Below are 16,948 nucleotides of genomic sequence, written 5' to 3'. Positions count from 1 at the left end.
TAGTTATTGCCACAAAAACTACGCGTTCAAGTTGAATTGTACAAGAATGTGTAGAGTGAACAATACCATCTTAAATAACAGTATTTTATAATATATGAGTGTTATAACTGCTCAATAAGGCAGCGTGTTAATGTTGTAGCTTCTTGAAATTAAGACAATTTCAGGAGATTTACATATTTTTGTATTATTTAGTCAAAGTAATTACATATACAATCACACATATTTAATAAGATTTGTCAATATTTGTTTTATTATTATCTTTAAAATGTTTTTATTCCATACAAAAGCTTTTCTTAGGAACACCGATACAAGTCAGTCAGTGTTGTTTGTCATGCGGAAAACTGTGAACTCAGTGAAAGCATTGTCTACATGTCAGCATTTAATGATTTGAGTATTAACCTTTTTTTAATGTGAATTTGCTCACAGCTCTTCTGTGGTTTGGCCTTGTGATTTAGTATTGTAGTCTAACACTGTATGGAAGGCTATCATTGTTTCAAGCTGTTTGTTTTACTCTGGTTCAGGAGCTGGATCGGCATAACGAAACGGGTCATAAAGGTCTCGTTTGAAATCATAAGGGTCGAAGTAAGGGGTTTTCTGGGTGGCTGCTTCTTCAGGGACACTTTCCGTGACTTTTACCACCACCTCTTTCTTCACTGTCTCTTCAGCGCGTGCCTTTGGTGGGGACGTTTTCTGGATGGGGTGGGGAGGGTGATCGATAAGGCAGTCGGGGTCCCAGTATGGATCACAGTCATAATCCATACCTTTAACCGTGATTACAGGAGGAGAGGGAGTTTGCACAGCCTTTCTGGGAGCAGGAGGAGCTGGGGGTGGTTGGGGAGGAGCAGCAGCTTTTATTTTCTCCTCCGTTTTGGGCATGCAGGCAGGGTTGACTCGGGGGTCACACAGAACCGCTACGGCCCCCGTTGGCAGGTAGACAATCTGAGGTTTGCACAGTGGGTCTTTGGGATTACACAGATAGATCCTCTGAGCATTCTCCAGAGGGTCTGGTGTGGGGGTGCGGGTGGTGGGTGGTGGAGGGGGCTGAGTGGTGGTAGTTGGTGCTGCGGTGGTGGTCAGCACACCCATTGCATTCTGGTAACTGGAGGCATCTGGGCCAAAGGTTACCTCCAAGTGACGCATCTGCTGATACAACATCCTGATCCTGTCGATCTCGTAGAGCTGACAGAGACACATGTCAGAGAGGCAATGAAAACAAGTTTTTGGGGGGGCTGAATAGTGTAATACAAATCAAACTCAACATACTCCTTCAATGTGTCCAATACTGTTGTAATAGCGGTAGTAGGACTGAAAGTCAGGCGTGCCTCTGTACCACTTTGGATCGATGTTCCTCTTGGGTCGAGAATTAGTAAAGAAATCATGTGCCTGAGCGGTGCCAATTTTAACTGGATTTCCTGTGGAAGAACACCAAATTACAAAGTGAGTTGTGGATCGGGGGTCCATTTGAATTCCAATTTGCAATGCAATATCTTCATAGTCAAATGATGCAATGATTTTATTTCAAATGTATTTTAAATCCCATATAAATCCTATAGAAGTGCAACTATTATGATAATTTAGTTTTAGAAATAATAATCATTTCTAAGAAAGGTACTATAAAAATAGCAATAGTACCAGTGCCAGTCTCTATCCAGAAATAGTTACATTTAAAAACATTTTATACACGAAGCTCAGCAATATTAAATAAAAACTAAAATATAAAAATAGATGTGGATCACAACATTATTATAATCTGCAACAAGATGGCATACTAAATACCTCCGGGATTCTTTACTTTCATCAGAGATGTTGCTTCTAGCAAACCTGTAATATATTAGACGCCATAAACAACAAACCACTTCACTCTGCAAAGCAATACACAGCAATTAAAAGGAGAGTCACCATGGACTCCACGATCCGAGTTTTCAACAGATCCAACTCAATCCATTCATTCTCATTCAATTTTGTATTGGAATAGTTTAAACAGCTACATAAATAAGAATCGTTTCAAGCATTTACTTAAGACAAACCTGCCATTAACAGCACACAGGAAAGAGTCCTCAACAGGCACACCTGGGAAATCATTCTTCACACCTGCAATTGCAATATCAAGAAAAACTTAAATTGTTTTGTATTTTGTCTCAAATCAATACTGTTATTCACAAATGTCTAGTAAATCAATATATGCAAGAACACTCATATTGAAAGATAAGATAAGAATGAGGAATATGCAGAAAATGCAAGATAACATAAGTAAAAGATTCTCTTTTTTTCTTATCTTTTTTTTTACCTTATCAGCAGCTATCTTCCTCTATGAAAATAGCTGCTGGTAAGGTAATAAGAATCATCTGCAGATAAGATTACTTATCCTGTGAAGTTACTAAAGGATCTTCCATGGTTTAAAAAAAATATAGTAACCGTCTGACGTTCTTTACCAATCACAAAGATTTTGCTCACATTTGGCTCAAAATTCTCCGTAATGAGCATTTACTACACAACGTATACAATTGCAAATCAAAGGTTGCCTTACATGTATAGCTCTACCTTTACACTTGACTTTATGATAGACTGAGAAAAACTCCTCACCTGCTGTTGCATCTCCTAGTCCAGGTCTGAACTGCTGCACAACATAACTGTACATAAATACTGTCGTTAATACTGGGGGCTTTGTGTTGGCCACTGAGCTGCAAGAAGGCCTAACTCCGCCCCTCATGCATTTTCTGTTTAGACGTAAAATAGCTCATTAGTACACTGAGCATGAACCAGAGATAAAAGAATGCCAATGACAAATTAGGACTCCTTGTAAAGCCAGAATAAACATGGTTGTAACAGCAGGACTCCTACGGTGGGCCGCACGCAGTCATAGTCCAGGATGAAGCCATCAGTGGAGGTAGAAGAAAAATTTTCTGGCAACACACACTGTCCCATCGTAGACGAATTCTTAAAAAAACACATGAAGGTAAAACCCTCTGTTCCAAAACAGCTGGATGTGTCCTTTTAACTGAGGTGTCGGCCAGGCAACAAATAGGGGGCCAGCACAGTCAACTGCTGTTTAAGTGACCTGGAAATATGCAGCAACTATGGGCTAACTTGTCCAAACACCAAGACAGTCTGGGAAATATTTTGCTTAGAATTTTCAAAATGCCACATTGATACAGATATTCTTGACTAACTAGAAAGTGCACAATATAAGTTATAAAGTTACTGTTTCAATCAACGTTTAGAACATATACAAGTTATTTCCTAACATCTGTGTGTCCTTCCTTTCTCAACGAGACAAAATGTCTGGGAATCTGTTTGGGTCAAACCTTTAGAAGAGATCAAAAATATAGTGTGCAAGGCTTGAGAACCCCTATGTTATGTGCAAAACCTTACATTTCAACTAGTGTGAACAGGGATTGCTGATGGAAGTAAATGAGGATGTAACCCATCAGAGTCAGAAGCTTTCTGTGAGGGTTGTTTCAGCTGACCAGCTGGCTAAAACATGCAAAGGACATGTTCTGTCAGGCCTAAAACCACCACACAGTAAAATAATAGTTCTTAAATGGTTCTTTAAAAGGCTGTGTTCTATGAAGAACCACAACCTACTAAATAATCATTTTTTCTATTGGAGTGTTTTGTCATGTGGTTTATAAAGGCTTCTTAATTCATTGGACGGTGGGTGATGGCATACGTTTGCAAAATAAAATATTTAACCTATAAGAAAATGTTCATTTAAATAACCTTGGACCAAAAGGTTCTTTGTGGAACGAGAAATGTTTATTCTATTGCACCCGTCTAAAGAACTATCTTAACTTTTTCCTTGGGGTTTGCCTGCTCATTGTTTTTCGTTTCAACGGTGAGGCAAATGCTATCCTTCAAACCAGCAGGTCAGGTCTACGATCAAAGAGTGCAAGAAGAGACAGGGAGTCTGCAGGGGCTCTGCCAGGTGGCTAATGGTGAAGAGCATACTGTAACTGCTCTGTGCATGTCGAAAATGGAAGGGTAAGAGTACCTGTAACTTTTAAATTATATACATTTATTTTACCTGTACACTGGGGCAAACCACTGCCTCACAAAATAAATCAATGTGTTTTAAAAAATGTGTAAAGGGCAAAAATGTCATCTGACATTTTCCTAAATGTTTGCTACCTTTTCAGAGTAACACCTGTATATTAATACCATATATTAGCAATATTTACTGCATTCACAATACATTTTAACAAGTTATTTTCGTAATTGGCATTAAGAGCAATGAATCACATTATTGCTCTCATTTCTTCATTTAAAGCCCAACAAATATTTAAGGAAAGCCTAGAATAGTTGGACAACTGATTTTGTTGCATAACTTTACCATCAACTCCAGGGTATCAATTATTATAACGTGTGCATTTTGATCTTCAGTTGAAACTACACCTTGTCCTGGAGCTCTCTGCAGGACGCAAGGCGATGAGTTGTGTTTTTAGCTCAGGACCTGTCACTCTGCAGCTGTGCTACCTCTGTGCTTAAACCGGATTACCACTATGCACTATGTCAAAGGGCATTGTTAAGTCTTTCTGTCCTTAAACCTAGAAATATGGCAGATATTTGAATGGAACATTTCTCTCTCCCTGCAGAAGAAATGTTGCCGCTCTTTCATCAAAATGGGTTGAAAAGAAACACACAAAGCAGAATACCAACCATGTTAATTTGAACAGTCATACAGGCTAAAATTCCAAAATTAAAATCCACTTGATAAAAAAAAGATATATCACAAGCGTAAATGGATTAAAGGTATAAAAAATACAAATTCTGCAGAGAAATGATCTGTCTTTTACTACTACGGCTATTAATAAATCAACTAGTGGGAACTTGATATCACACTGTAAAAAGTTGTTCCAATTAACTTTCATTTTAGAAAACAAACACACACATTTGGTCCTTTTTCCATTGGCTTTGTGACTCTTTTAGCGACTCTTCATCATGAGCGAATGTTGCTGATAAAGCTTGATCTTTGCTCCCCTCATGTGGCCAAAAGAATTCCCCCTAGAAGAGTTTTGTCATGATGGGTCTACAGACTTATAGTAAACGTTGGAGAATTGGCAATATGATCTTTGTTTGATTGCATATTATCTGACAGAATTGCAGCAAATTCCCATAATTAGATTATTAAAAGTCCACTTTGTGTGGAATCTCACATATTCATTCTTTTAACCTCGATCAGTACTTCTCATTAACTTGTCGAGTGTGTAATAGTTACACATAAAGGTTTTCATGTTAAGATTTAAATGGTAAACACTGTACTGTTAACACATAAGACCACATCGATTAAAGTGAAAGATATTGAAATCGTTGCATGGTGCTTGTTGAGAATGTGGACAACACGAGCGATTTGTATCATTCTCGATGATGACTTTAGTGGCGTCTGTTAGTGGTCATCAAATAAAGGACACTCTATTTGTTTCTTTCTCAAACACTCCTTATAAGAACGTCCTTCTGCAGCACACGATCTCTACTTTCCACCAGGTGGCAGCGCGAATCGACACCGGAAATGTCCGACTTGTTATATCAGTTCCTTTAAGGATGTCGAAGTTTTGTAGTTCCTGGGTTCTTGACCTGTCAGCGTTGTAGTACAAGCTGTCACTGCTGATACTTTTTCTGTCCTTCTCTTTTCGGCTAATAATACAACGAGTCGCATTGCGTCGGCAACGAGTCGCGTTGTCCGTAACGAATGTACTGTCGTTGACGGTGTCATTTTACCAGAGAGCTAACTGCTAAAGTTAGCTAACAAGCCGACTAGCTTAGCAGCTAGCTTGCTCACTAGCATTTGACATTAGCAGCGTTAGCTAGCTTCTTTGCTTTTAGCAAGCTAGCAGCACGAAGCCGCCCACTCCTGCTAAGCAGCGTTCCAGAGAATGGAGAAAACTGTAAGTAACGTTGAGAAGAAAATTAAAGTTCATTTAAATTGTAAACTAACACTACTATGAGTCCTAGTTAGCATATCGACGTTAGGATGTCTTGCAATTGGCGAAAGCGTCCAGTAAGCCAGGGTTTGACAGGGTTTGACAGAAGCGGCACAACTAATCTGTCAGTTGTATTATTCACAGAAGTAACGTTAACTAACTTACTGGCACAGGTTTAAGGATCCGTAAGGGTATCATGCTAACTCAAGTTGACTTTAGGCATGACTATGTGTCGTTAAATTAAGTGGCATTTTAAAGTAAGCGAGAAGCGAGGCTTAGGGAACATTGTGTGAAATGCAGGTGAAGCTTGTTAGTTTCTCAAATTGTGATCTGGGAACCTTCAGGAGACTTCCAGTGGCCTTTTTGATAACTTTGGTTTATGCATTTTTACTTTTCTGAAAGTACAATAATCGAATAGAGTAACTTTTGGATGGATGCCCATGTACTAAAACTGTTATGCCATAATGGGCAGTATATACAGCTCAGTACGTATTCTTCGGTGTGCCATAATTTGTCGATTAGTCAATTGAAAATTGCCTGTGTTTTCATCATCAATGAACCATTTCATCATTTCATTATGAAAAATGCTAATCTCTACCTTCCACCTCTCACCCCTCATCTGAGAATTTGCATTCATTTGAGAAAATATTTGGATTTCTCTTTTAAGGTTGAACTACTAAAGAATACTTTTGAAAATTTCCCATAGGCTTCTTGGAAACAGTCAGCGGTATTTCTCACAGTTTTGTGTGTATTCCTGTGGAGATAATTGAGCAAATATTTAAAGAATCAATCCGTAATACGTGGACTTGGCACTGCCTTTGTTGCTTTCTTTTTATAGCAGCCTGCTCGGTTATAATCACATGTGCTGGTCATATAAATCCCCTCTGTCAGAGTCCGAGAGCTCTGAAGAGCTTCTCACTCTTTGGCTCGGGCCAAGAGAAAGACGTATGGTGCAAATGCCCTTTGCAGTAGGATCAGGTCACTGTATCCACCACGGTGTACTGCTAAGAGTGTTACTTATGAACTGTTTTACTCACACTTTCATAATTGAACAACAGCTCAGCTAACGGTTATTAGGCCGTAATAGCAACTTAACGAAGTGACTGTGCAACGTTTCAAAATCATGGACCCCTCCCTGATGACCTGCGGCGTAATGGAATGTGTGGAATGGGCAGAGATTCCTATCACAGGAACCCTCGTGATACGATGCCAACATTCACCAGACGGTTAGGGTGGATGTTACATCAGCATTGTGCAACTGATCTTTGAAGGTGTTTGAAAGACTATTTAAGGAACTTCATGTTGTGTTGATATTCAGACTATTTCACATCCCAGTTTGGTTCTATCAGGATACAGAGGACTCTATTAACCCCGACCATTGAACTGAGAAATTAGCAAGTTTATTTGTTTCTGCGTAGATTGTCGGACAATTTTCAAATCCGCAAGATACACTTTTAGCAGTCTAGATTTCAGTCTGTATTTGAATGCAAAATAATGAGCTTACTAGAACCATGAGTGTTCCTATTCAAAACATGGGCACATTATCCAGAGCAAAACTGCAAGTCTCTATATTTCCCTTTTAAATCTAAAATATGCATGGTGCATTTGTCTTGGCTTTTGACACAGATGGAGGCTCAAAGCTCCAGCGGGCTGGTGCTGTCCAGAAAAAGGAGGAGGGAGAGCTCCACTCGGGAGACCGAAGAGGGGGAGCGGCTTGGGAAAATCCCCAAATGCACTGTGGTGAGTCTGCTGTGTTCTTTGGCTGTGGTTGAGCAACCTGTTTGTCCAGCTGTTTCTAAAGGTGCTGGACATGTGCAAGCCACCCTGGCCGTTTTATATACATTTTATCGATCACAGCATGGCTTTGTTTTCTCTGCAGAACTATGGTGTGTGATATGTGCATCAGTGGGGTTGTTTATTGGCTTAAAGAGCAGAAAACATCATCTGCCATGCAACCCCAATGGCAACACCTTTGATTTCCATATTGGATGTTTCTGGCATTTAATAGTACTAAGTTAACGTGCGATAATTCCATTTCATCCAAACAGGGAACACCATGGTTTCCAGCTAAAACCTTTTGTACGAAGAGATAGTAAACTTCCTGGATTTGTGAAATCTCCCACCTTCTAGGGACTGAAGAACCCTGCACCTTTTGCAGACGAGCTGTTGCCTGTTGACCCTAACGCCTATAAGAGAGTCAGCATGGAGGAGGCTAAGAAGGGAACACAGGGTGAGTCTCCTTCTTTCAGACTGCCAGTGGATGTGGTTCCTTCTTTCACTGGGTTCCCATTGTCTTTTTTATTTTATTTTATTTTTTACATGTTCTGCTTTCTATATCTCTATTATAATTAGTAACTGTCCTCTCAGTCTCGAGTAGTTTTACATTTAGTCTGTACAGAATATATTCATCTTTGGTCTCTGCACGTCTCTCCGTCCAGCGAACAGGCCGGTGCGGGTGTATGCGGACGGCATCTTTGATGTTTTCCACTCGGGTCACGCCAGAGCGCTCATGCAAGCTAAACGCCTCTTCCCAAATACACACCTCATCGTGGGAGGTCTGTGAATGTCCTGCTCCATTTTCATGAGTGTGAAACTTAAGGCAAATGCGTTTCCAAACAATAGTTGTTGGGGTTTTTTATATTCAAAGTGTGCAGCGATGACCTGACCCACAAATACAAGGGCTTCACAGTGATGAACGAGGATGAGCGATACGATGCCATCCGACATTGCCGCTATGTTGATGAAGTGGTGCGGGACGCTCCCTGGACGTTATCGCCAGAGTTTCTCATAAAGCATCGTGTGAGTAGATCAGCTGAGTTGAACGCACAGTCAGGGACACCTGGTCCGTTTGTTCATTTAAACCTTTGTTGTGAGATCTGAAACTGACCCAAGCAGAAGAAGAATGCGATCCAGTGTGTTGATGTGTGTCGTAATGGCGTCTCCAGATTGACTTTGTGGCCCATGACGACATCCCGTACTCCTCAATTCAATTCAATTCAATTCAATTCATTTTATTTTGTATAGCCCAAAATCGCAAATTACAAATTTGCCTCAGAGGGCTTTACAGTCTGTACACATGCAACATCCTCTGTCCCGAAACCCTCACATCGGCACAGGAAAAACTCCCCAAAATATGAAAAAAACCCTTCAATGGGGAAAAAAGGGAAGAAACCTTAGGGAGAACGTCAGAGGAGGGATCCCTCTCCCGGGATGGACAGACTGCAATGGATGTCATGTGTACAGAATCAACAATGTAAAAGATGTACAATACATTCAATTTCTCTAACTGAAATGATACAAGTAATTGCAAGTAGCAGAAGAGGTGTACGGCAGGACCACTGCAGGGACAACCTCCATCAGATCGAACCACCATCCACAGAGGCTTCTGTGGGGAGGGAGAGCAGAAAGATGTTGGTTTTTGATGACAGTAATATGAATCATATTTAAAGTAATGATGATGGCAGTAGCAGGTGTCAGCAGAGCCATGAGCCAGGAGTCAGAACCGGGGTCCGCACGAAACTATGATCCACGGAGACCTGCTAGGCGAGAAAGCACAAAAAACTCCCGGAAAGAAGCTTAATTAGTGATGTACATTAATAAAGCATGGATGATTGTGGGAGGAGAGAGTGAGAGTGAGAGAGGGGCTCGGTGTGTCCTAAGAAGTCCCCCGGCAGTCTAAGCCTAGAGCAGCTTAACTAAGGGCTGGTCCAGGCTAACCTGAGCCAGCCCTAACTATAAGCAATATCAAAGAGGAACGTTTTAAGCTTTATCTTAAATGAACTGACCGAGTCTGCCCCCCGGACTGAAAGTGGAAGCTGGTTCCACAAAAGAGGAGCTTGATAACTGAAGGCTCTGGCCCCCATCCTACTTTTTAAAACTCTAGGAACCACAAGTAGCCCAGCATCTATGGAGCGTAGATGCCTTGTAGGACAATACGGTGTAACAAGCTCTTTAAGATAAGACGGTGCCTCACCAGCAAGTGCCTTGTAGGTGAGGAGAAGTACCTTAAATTCTATTCTTGATTTAACAGGAAGCCAGTGCAGAGAAGTTAATACAGGAGTTATATGATCCCATTTCTTAGTTCTTGTTAATACACGTGCTGCAGCATTCTGAATCAGCTGGAGAGGTTTAAGCGATTTACAAGAGCAGCCTGATAACAAAGAATTACAGTAATCCAGTCTAGAAGTAACAAATGCATGAACTAGTTTTTCTGCATCACTTTGAGACAGGAAGTTCCTGATTTTTGATATATTCCGTAGATGAAAAAAGGCAGTCCTTGAAGTCTTCTTTATATGAGAGTTGAAGGACATATCCTGGTCGAAGAGAACTCCAAGATTTCTGACGGTGCTGTTGGATACCAGAGCAATTCCATCCATAGAGACTGTATCACGTGACAGCTGACTTCGAAGGCGCTCTGGGCCTATCATGATAACTTCCGTTTTTTCCGAGTTTAACATCAGGAAGTTGCAGGTCATCCAGGTTTTGATGTCTCCAAGACAGTCCTGAAGTCTAACAAGTTGGTTGGTGTCTTCTGGCTTGATCGATAGATACAGTTGAGTATCGTCTGCATAACAATGGAAGTTTATGCGGTGTTTTCTGATAACGTCGCCCAAAGGAAGCATGTACAGGGTAAATAGAATCGGTCCAAGCACAGAACCTTGTGGGACTCCGTGACCAACATTCGTGGTCCTCGATGATTCACCGTTCACAAACACAAACTGGGATCGATCCGATAAATAAGATTTAAACCAGCTGAGTGCAGTTCCTTTGATGCCAATCAAGTGTTCCAGTCTCTGCAGCAGGATACGGTGATCGATGGTGTCAAATGCAGCACTGAGGTCCAGCAATACAAGAAAAGATACAAGTCCTTGGTCCGATGCAAGTAGAAGATCATTTGTAATTTTCACCAGTGCCGTTTCTGTGCTGTGATGCATTCGAAATCCTGACTGGAAATCCTCGAACAAAGCATTGTTTTGTAGAAAGTCACATAATTGATTCGCGACAGATTTCTCCAGGATCTTAGCGAGGAAGGGAAGATTAGAGATGGGTCTGTAGTTAGCCAACACCTCTGGAGCTAGGGTAGGTTTCTTCAGAAGAGGTTTAATTACAGCTACCTTGAAGGACTGTGGTACATGTCCTGTCAACAAAGACAGATTCATAATATCCAGTAGGGATGTGCTAATTAACGGAAAAACTTCCTTAAGCAGCTTAGTTGGAATCGGATCCAGGAGACAAGTGGAAGAGTTGGATTTCAAAATTGCAGAAGCCAGTTGATCACGGTTGATGGAAGAGAAACCATCCAAGTAGGTATCAGGGCCCACGGCTGCGTCCAAGGATCCTACATCCGCGGACGGGTTGGCTCCGGTTGGGGGTAGTAGACCATCAATTTTCTCTTTGATAGTCAGAATCTTATTATTGAAGAAGTTCATAAAGTCGTTACTACTGAGGTCCACAGGAATACACGGCTCGACAGCGCTGTGACTCTCTGTCAGTCTGGCTACAGTGCTGAAGAGAAACCTGGAGTTGTTTTTATTTTTCTCGATTAATGATGAGTAATAAGATGCTCTTGCGTTACGGAGAGCCTTCTTATATTTTTTAACGCTGTCTTGCCAAGTTAGCCTAGATCCTTCTGATTTGGTGGAACGCCATAACCGCTCAAGTTTCCGCACAGTTTGCTTTAGGTTCCGGGTTTGAGAGTTATACCAAGGCGCGAACTTCCTTCTTGTTGCCATTCTTCTTTTGAGGGGAGCAATACCGTCCAGCGCCATTCTCAAAGAGCCTGTGGCAGTATCGACAAGATGGTCGATTTGTGACGGACTGAAGTTTTCACAGGAGTCTTCTGATATCTTGAGACAGGACACTGAACTTAGAGCAGAGGGAATGGTTTCTTTAAATGAGGCTACAGCGGTGTCCGATAAACATCGACTGTAGAAACCCTTGGCAGGAGGAGGAGATTCTGGCAGTAGAAATTCAAAGGTTATCAGACAATGGTCGGACAGGAGAGGGTTCTGTGGAAAGATTGTTAAGTGTTCTATCACAATACCATACACAAGAACCAAGTCGAGGGTGTGGTTAAAACAATGAGTTGGTTTGTTTACAGTCTGACAGAAACCAATTGATTCCAGCAAAGAGAGAAATGAAGTACCAAGGCTGTCGTTATCGACATCCACATGAATGTTAAAGTCACCCACTATAATTACCTTGTCCGTTTTAAGGACCAAACTCGTTAAGAACTGTGAAAATTCACATAAAAATTCAGAATAAGGACCTGGGGCCCTGTACACTATTACAAAGAGAACCGGCTGGATTATTTTCCAGGTTGGTTGTGAAAGACTGAAAGTCAGACTTTCAAATGAGTTATAATCCAGTTTAGGTTTAAGGTTTATTAAAAGGCAGGAGTCATAAATAGCTGCCACTCCACCCCCTCGGCCTGTGCCTCGGGGGATATGAGTATTAACATGACTTGGAGGAGTCGCTTCATTTAAGCTAAAGTACTCCCCATCCGATAGCCATGTTTCAGTAAGACAGAAAATATCAACATGGTTGTCAGATATTAATTCATTTACTAAAACAGCTTTAGAGCACAGAGATCTAATATTCAAAAGACCCCCTTTAATTCTCCTAGTTTGTTGCACAGTTGTATTGTTACATTTAACTTTGATTAAGTTATTAAATATAACTCCTCGGTTGTTTACCTTTAACTTAAATAACGGTGTCCGTGGGGCAGAAACAGTTTCTATAGAGTTAATTACGCTGAGTGACTGCTCGGAATGAAGCGCAGAGAAGTGTGTAAGACTGCGACTCTGCTTCCTGGTCTGAACTCTGGGTCATGGATTAAGTCCATTAAGAAACTGGGTCAGGTTCTTAGAAATGAGTTGAGCTCCATCCAAAGTTGGATGGATGCCGTCCCTCCTAATCAGACCAGGCACTCCCCAAAACGTTTTCCAGTGATCAACGAAGCCCACATTATTTACTGGGCACCACCTCGACAACCAGCGGCGGAATGACGACATGCGGCTATACATGTCGTCACTGATCAAGTTTGGGAGGGGGCCAGAGAAAACTACGGTGTCCGACATTGTTTTAGCGTATGTACACACCGATTCCACGTTAACTTTTGTGACTTCCGAGTGGCGTAACCGGGAGTCATTACCGCCGACATGTATTACAATCTTACTGTATTTACGTTTATCCTTAGCCAGCAGTTTAAGATAAGACTCAATGTCGCCCGCTCTGGCCCCGGGGATACAAGTGACTATGGCCCCTGGTTTCGCTAACTTCACGTTCCTCAGAATGGAGCTACCTATAACCAGAGTTGGCTTCTCAGCGGGTGTGTCGCTGAGTGGGGAGAATCGGTTTGAAACGTGAAGTGGTTGGTGGTTAACCGTGTGCTTCGACTTAGACTTATGCTTATTCCGGACAGTCACCCAGCCTCCCGGCCGCTCGGGGGTTGCCGGGGGACGGTTAGCAGGAGCAAACGATACGTCTATGTGGTCCGCACCGACTATAGGAGATGGCTGGTTAACAGCGGCTACCTCCATGGTGCGGAGCCGTGCTTCTAACTCACTAAGCCTCGCCTCCAAGCGATCAAATATACTGCACTTCTTACATGTACCATTATCCGTAAGGGAGGCAGAGGAATAGCTAAACATGTGACACACCGAGCAAGAGAGAGCAGGGGAGGTAGGGAGGGAAGACATCACAATGTTAGCTGCTAAGCTAATGCTAAAAGAGGTAGCGCTAACGCTAAACAACGTCTAAGCAACTATTCGTTTAAACGACAAAGTGCTGGACGGTGAGGCGTTTAACAACGTCTCACGTAGATAATTCGCCGCTTGTACTGACAATATCACGACAGAATCAACTTGGTATCGCTAGAGCTCTGAAAAAGTTCAAGACATCAAACACGCTGTCGACAGCAGGCAGTGATGATGTGTACAAGCACATAAAGGACGCTGGTAAGTGCCGAAGGGACCGAAAGATAGATCCATATGTACCTGCTTCTACAAATGAAGGGCTCGCTGCTCACGCGCCTGTATCTGGTGACTACTGACCTCCTCCCCACCCTCGGCCCTCCACAGGTATGTTCGCTCCCACCCAGCGGACAGAGGGCATCTCCACCTCTGACATCATCACACGCATAGTCCGAGACTACGACGTGTACGTCAGACGCAACCTGCAGAGAGGATACACAGCGAAGGAACTAAACGTCAGCTTCATCAATGTACGAAACGCAGTTCTGCTTCGTGTGCGCGTGCCCGTGTGTGTGTGCGCTTTACAGTAAAATGACCCGTGCCGTCCCCGCTCGCTATCAGGAGAAGAAGTACCACCTGCAGGAGCGCGTGGACAAGGTGAAGAGGAAGGTGCGTGACGTGGAGGAGAAGAGCAAAGAGTTCGTCCAGAAGGTGGAGGAGAAGAGCATCGACCTGATCCAGAAATGGGAGGAGAAATCCAGGGAGTTCATCGGCAACTTCCTGCAGATGTTTGGGCCTGAGGGAGCTCTGGTGAGGACGTTGGTTGGGTTTGCTCTTTGATCTAAGAACATGTTGTATTTTTGCACTGTTGAGGGCCGGTCAGACATCAACCTCAAAACCTTTGGTGTGTTTACAGAACATGCAAAGCACTGTGCACGTAACTAGTTTGGTTACAAACATTGATAACATGCCCCCAGTTGCCTAAGACCTGACATTTGAGACAATTTACTGGTCTTATTGTATTCACACATTCAACGTTCTTAAAGGCATAGTTTGGCATGTTGGGAAACTGCTTATTGCTTAGTTGCTGAGTTAGTCACTTCATAGTCAAATGGATCTACAGCCGGAAAAGAACTTGTTTTATTTTAGGAGATGACAGCTAGTCTGGCTTATATAGGGTTAAATGCTAAAACTAATAAAAGGTCACACAAACCAAATAGATGAGTATAGTTGGCTTCTTAGATAAGGTCCCTTTGTCATGCTCGCGTTAATCTGGTCGCACCGGCGGCTGACCGGTCACGTGCTCACTTCCTGTTTCTGTGTGGCGTCGTCAGAAGCACATGCTGAAGGAGGGGAAGGGCCGCATGCTGCAGGCCATCAGCCCGAGGCAGAGCCCCAACAGCAGTCCCACCCGCGAGGAGCGCTCTCCCTCTCCCACCTTCCGTCTCCCCTTCTTCACCAAGACCTCCCCGCCTCCCTCGCCTGACCCCCACCACAGCGGGGCCCGCGGGTACCTCATCAGCGAGGATGACGACGAGGACGATGAGAACTAGAGCATGTCAGATTAAGTGGGCCGTCGACTAGTGCGCTTTTCATTAAGCTCCTGCTTCCATTGGTTTTGTTTTAAGATTTAACTCTTAACAGTGTCCTGTTAAATGTAGCAAGCGGTTTCTGCACGGCTTTTTGTTTTTTAACTTTGTGGGGGGGGAGGGTTGTGTATTGGTCAGTAAAAGTTACCACTAGTCTTTTTTGGTGTTCAGTTTATCAGTTTCTCACTGACCCTTTTTTTTAGGAATATTTGCAGGCCTTGCACACTCAGTTGCACTGCTCCAACAGTGACGGTATTCTTAATGTTGGCGTCGTAGTAAGAAAGGTTTTTTTTTTTTTTCTTATTTGTCGTGGCGGGAGGGCTCGCAGGTTTTCTGTGGGGGAGCTCACCGAGGCTTGGGAAGTTTTTCAAAGCGGGACTGAAACTGCACATTTAAATGGTCAACTGATGTGGGTATATTCTGCTTAATCTAACAAAATAACATTTGTTAAATGTAATTCCAGATTGCGTATTTTAACAGCAGCTTTGTCCCAGGTGTGTGTAAGTGCATGTGATGTTTCTGCGTGCGTCGGCATGTTCACATGTCTTCTGTCAACCGATGGTTGACAGCTTCAGTTTGGACTTTACTGTATTTGGTAAAAAAAAAACGTCTTTTAGAGCTTTTGTCTGCTGACAAATCCATTTTTGAAGACTAGTTAAACGGACGCCGTTCTTGTGGCGTAAAAAGAAAATTCTGCTACGACTCATTTAAATGTTGTAGTACCACTTATTTTTGTAGATCTATTATCTGTAATCTCTATCTTCTTGAGCAATGAATCAAAATAAGGATGTGATTTTTCTTGCCAATGTAATGCAGATCTGTACAGAAGTACTCATATTCACAAGATACATCAGTGAAAACTTTTAGAAAATAAAGTTTTAATGCATCAGCACACCAGAGAACTCAAACACCCTATTGGTCATAAGCACACATTTTTGTATTTCATCATATGATGTACAAGATGTATTTTGGCAGACTGTCACGTAGTGGTGGGAGGAGCTTAGATTTACATATCAGATCAACATTTTTGTAGCTACCTCCTTAGTTTCCTGAGATGTGCACAAATGAGCATTTTTCTGAACCATTGAAGTAAATGTGAACTTTTCTGGCCTCTGAATCCACCTCCACTGATTAATGCATGCGTTGTCTCCTTAGTTACCAGAGAACATCACAGGTGATCTGAAGATGCAATTCTGTTGATACTGTGACTTCAATGTACATGTTGACAGATGTTGGATTATTCAGTCCTAGGCTTGGTTTCCCCAAAACTTATGGCTGTGGATCTGATTTTAACATTGGGAAATAAATGTTTTCCACAGATAAATTCTTCCGTTCACAAATCCAGCTGTGATTTGATGCTCAGCCACCTCTGGGAACAGTCGCCTTGATTCTTGTGGAATCAGTTCCTTCAACTCTGTAAATGTCTCAGCATGTCCACGAGATCAAGGTGGCAAAGACTTGAGTGACAAGCCAATAACAGCCACCACTGCAAGATACAAATGTAAATGTTTATAGTTTTAAATGTCTTATTTTGGAGTTCCTTTGTTTAATGTCCTGAATGTAGAGGTTGGGGCAAGATCAGAACAATTAAAGCATTTCAGCCAAAGCATTTGACCAATTACTTTGTCTCTTATGTTTTATGGATTGAGTTTATTCACGTCGGTGAAGTTGCAAAATGTTTCTCGGACAGGATGGAAAACATGCCTAAGCAAAGCCATGCTGTAACAAATCCATTCCCCTGCTATGA

The 16,948-nt window shown here is 42.3% G+C and overlaps 2 protein-coding genes across 2 annotated transcripts; one reads left to right on the top strand and one right to left on the bottom strand.

Moving 5' to 3' along the window:
- Positions 1 to 507: 507 nt before the first annotated feature.
- On the bottom strand, positions 508 to 1,818 carry and3 (actinodin3). The gene is made up of 3 exons (XM_037458970.2): positions 1,777 to 1,818; positions 1,264 to 1,412; positions 508 to 1,179 (listed from the first exon to the last, which is right to left on the bottom strand). Exons 1-3 carry the CDS (start codon positions 1,796 to 1,798, stop codon positions 508 to 510), a joined length of 843 nt encoding a protein of 280 aa, XP_037314867.2. The 5' UTR covers positions 1,799 to 1,818.
- A 3,695-nt stretch (positions 1,819 to 5,513) lies between these two features.
- pcyt1aa (phosphate cytidylyltransferase 1A, choline a) lies at positions 5,514 to 16,807 on the top strand. The gene is made up of 10 exons (XM_037459407.2): positions 5,514 to 5,882; positions 7,545 to 7,658; positions 8,049 to 8,148; positions 8,357 to 8,473; positions 8,566 to 8,717; positions 8,864 to 8,902; positions 13,837 to 13,876; positions 14,000 to 14,142; positions 14,234 to 14,422; positions 14,947 to 16,807. Exons 1-10 carry the CDS (start codon positions 5,871 to 5,873, stop codon positions 15,163 to 15,165), a joined length of 1,125 nt encoding a protein of 374 aa, XP_037315304.2. The 5' UTR covers positions 5,514 to 5,870; the 3' UTR covers positions 15,166 to 16,807.
- The last annotated feature ends 141 nt before the right edge of the window (positions 16,808 to 16,948 follow it).

The sequence above is a fragment of the Pungitius pungitius genome, chromosome 15 (genome assembly GCF_949316345.1).
Source record: "Pungitius pungitius chromosome 15, fPunPun2.1, whole genome shotgun sequence".
In the NCBI taxonomy this organism is placed as follows: domain Eukaryota; kingdom Metazoa; phylum Chordata; class Actinopteri; order Perciformes; family Gasterosteidae; genus Pungitius; species Pungitius pungitius.
This window is presented reverse-complemented; position numbering and strand designations above follow the sequence as displayed.

Excerpts from the sequence above, each read along its gene's own strand:
- pcyt1aa (XM_037459407.2), top strand. Across the intron at positions 8,718-8,863 it reads AGTTTCTCATAAAGCATCGT|ATTGACTTTGTGGCCCATGA; the intron begins GTGAGTAGATCA and ends TGGCGTCTCCAG. Across the intron at positions 13,877-13,999 it reads CAAGCACATAAAGGACGCTG|GTATGTTCGCTCCCACCCAG; the intron begins GTAAGTGCCGAA and ends GGCCCTCCACAG.
- and3 (XM_037458970.2), bottom strand. The coding sequence starts at position 1,798 with ATGAAAGTAAAGAATCCCGGAG. Across the intron at positions 1,413-1,776 it reads GAAAGTAAAGAATCCCGGAG|GAAATCCAGTTAAAATTGGC; the intron begins GTATTTAGTATG and ends GTTCTTCCACAG. Across the intron at positions 1,180-1,263 it reads GTATTGGACACATTGAAGGA|CTCTACGAGATCGACAGGAT; the intron begins GTATGTTGAGTT and ends TGTCTCTGTCAG.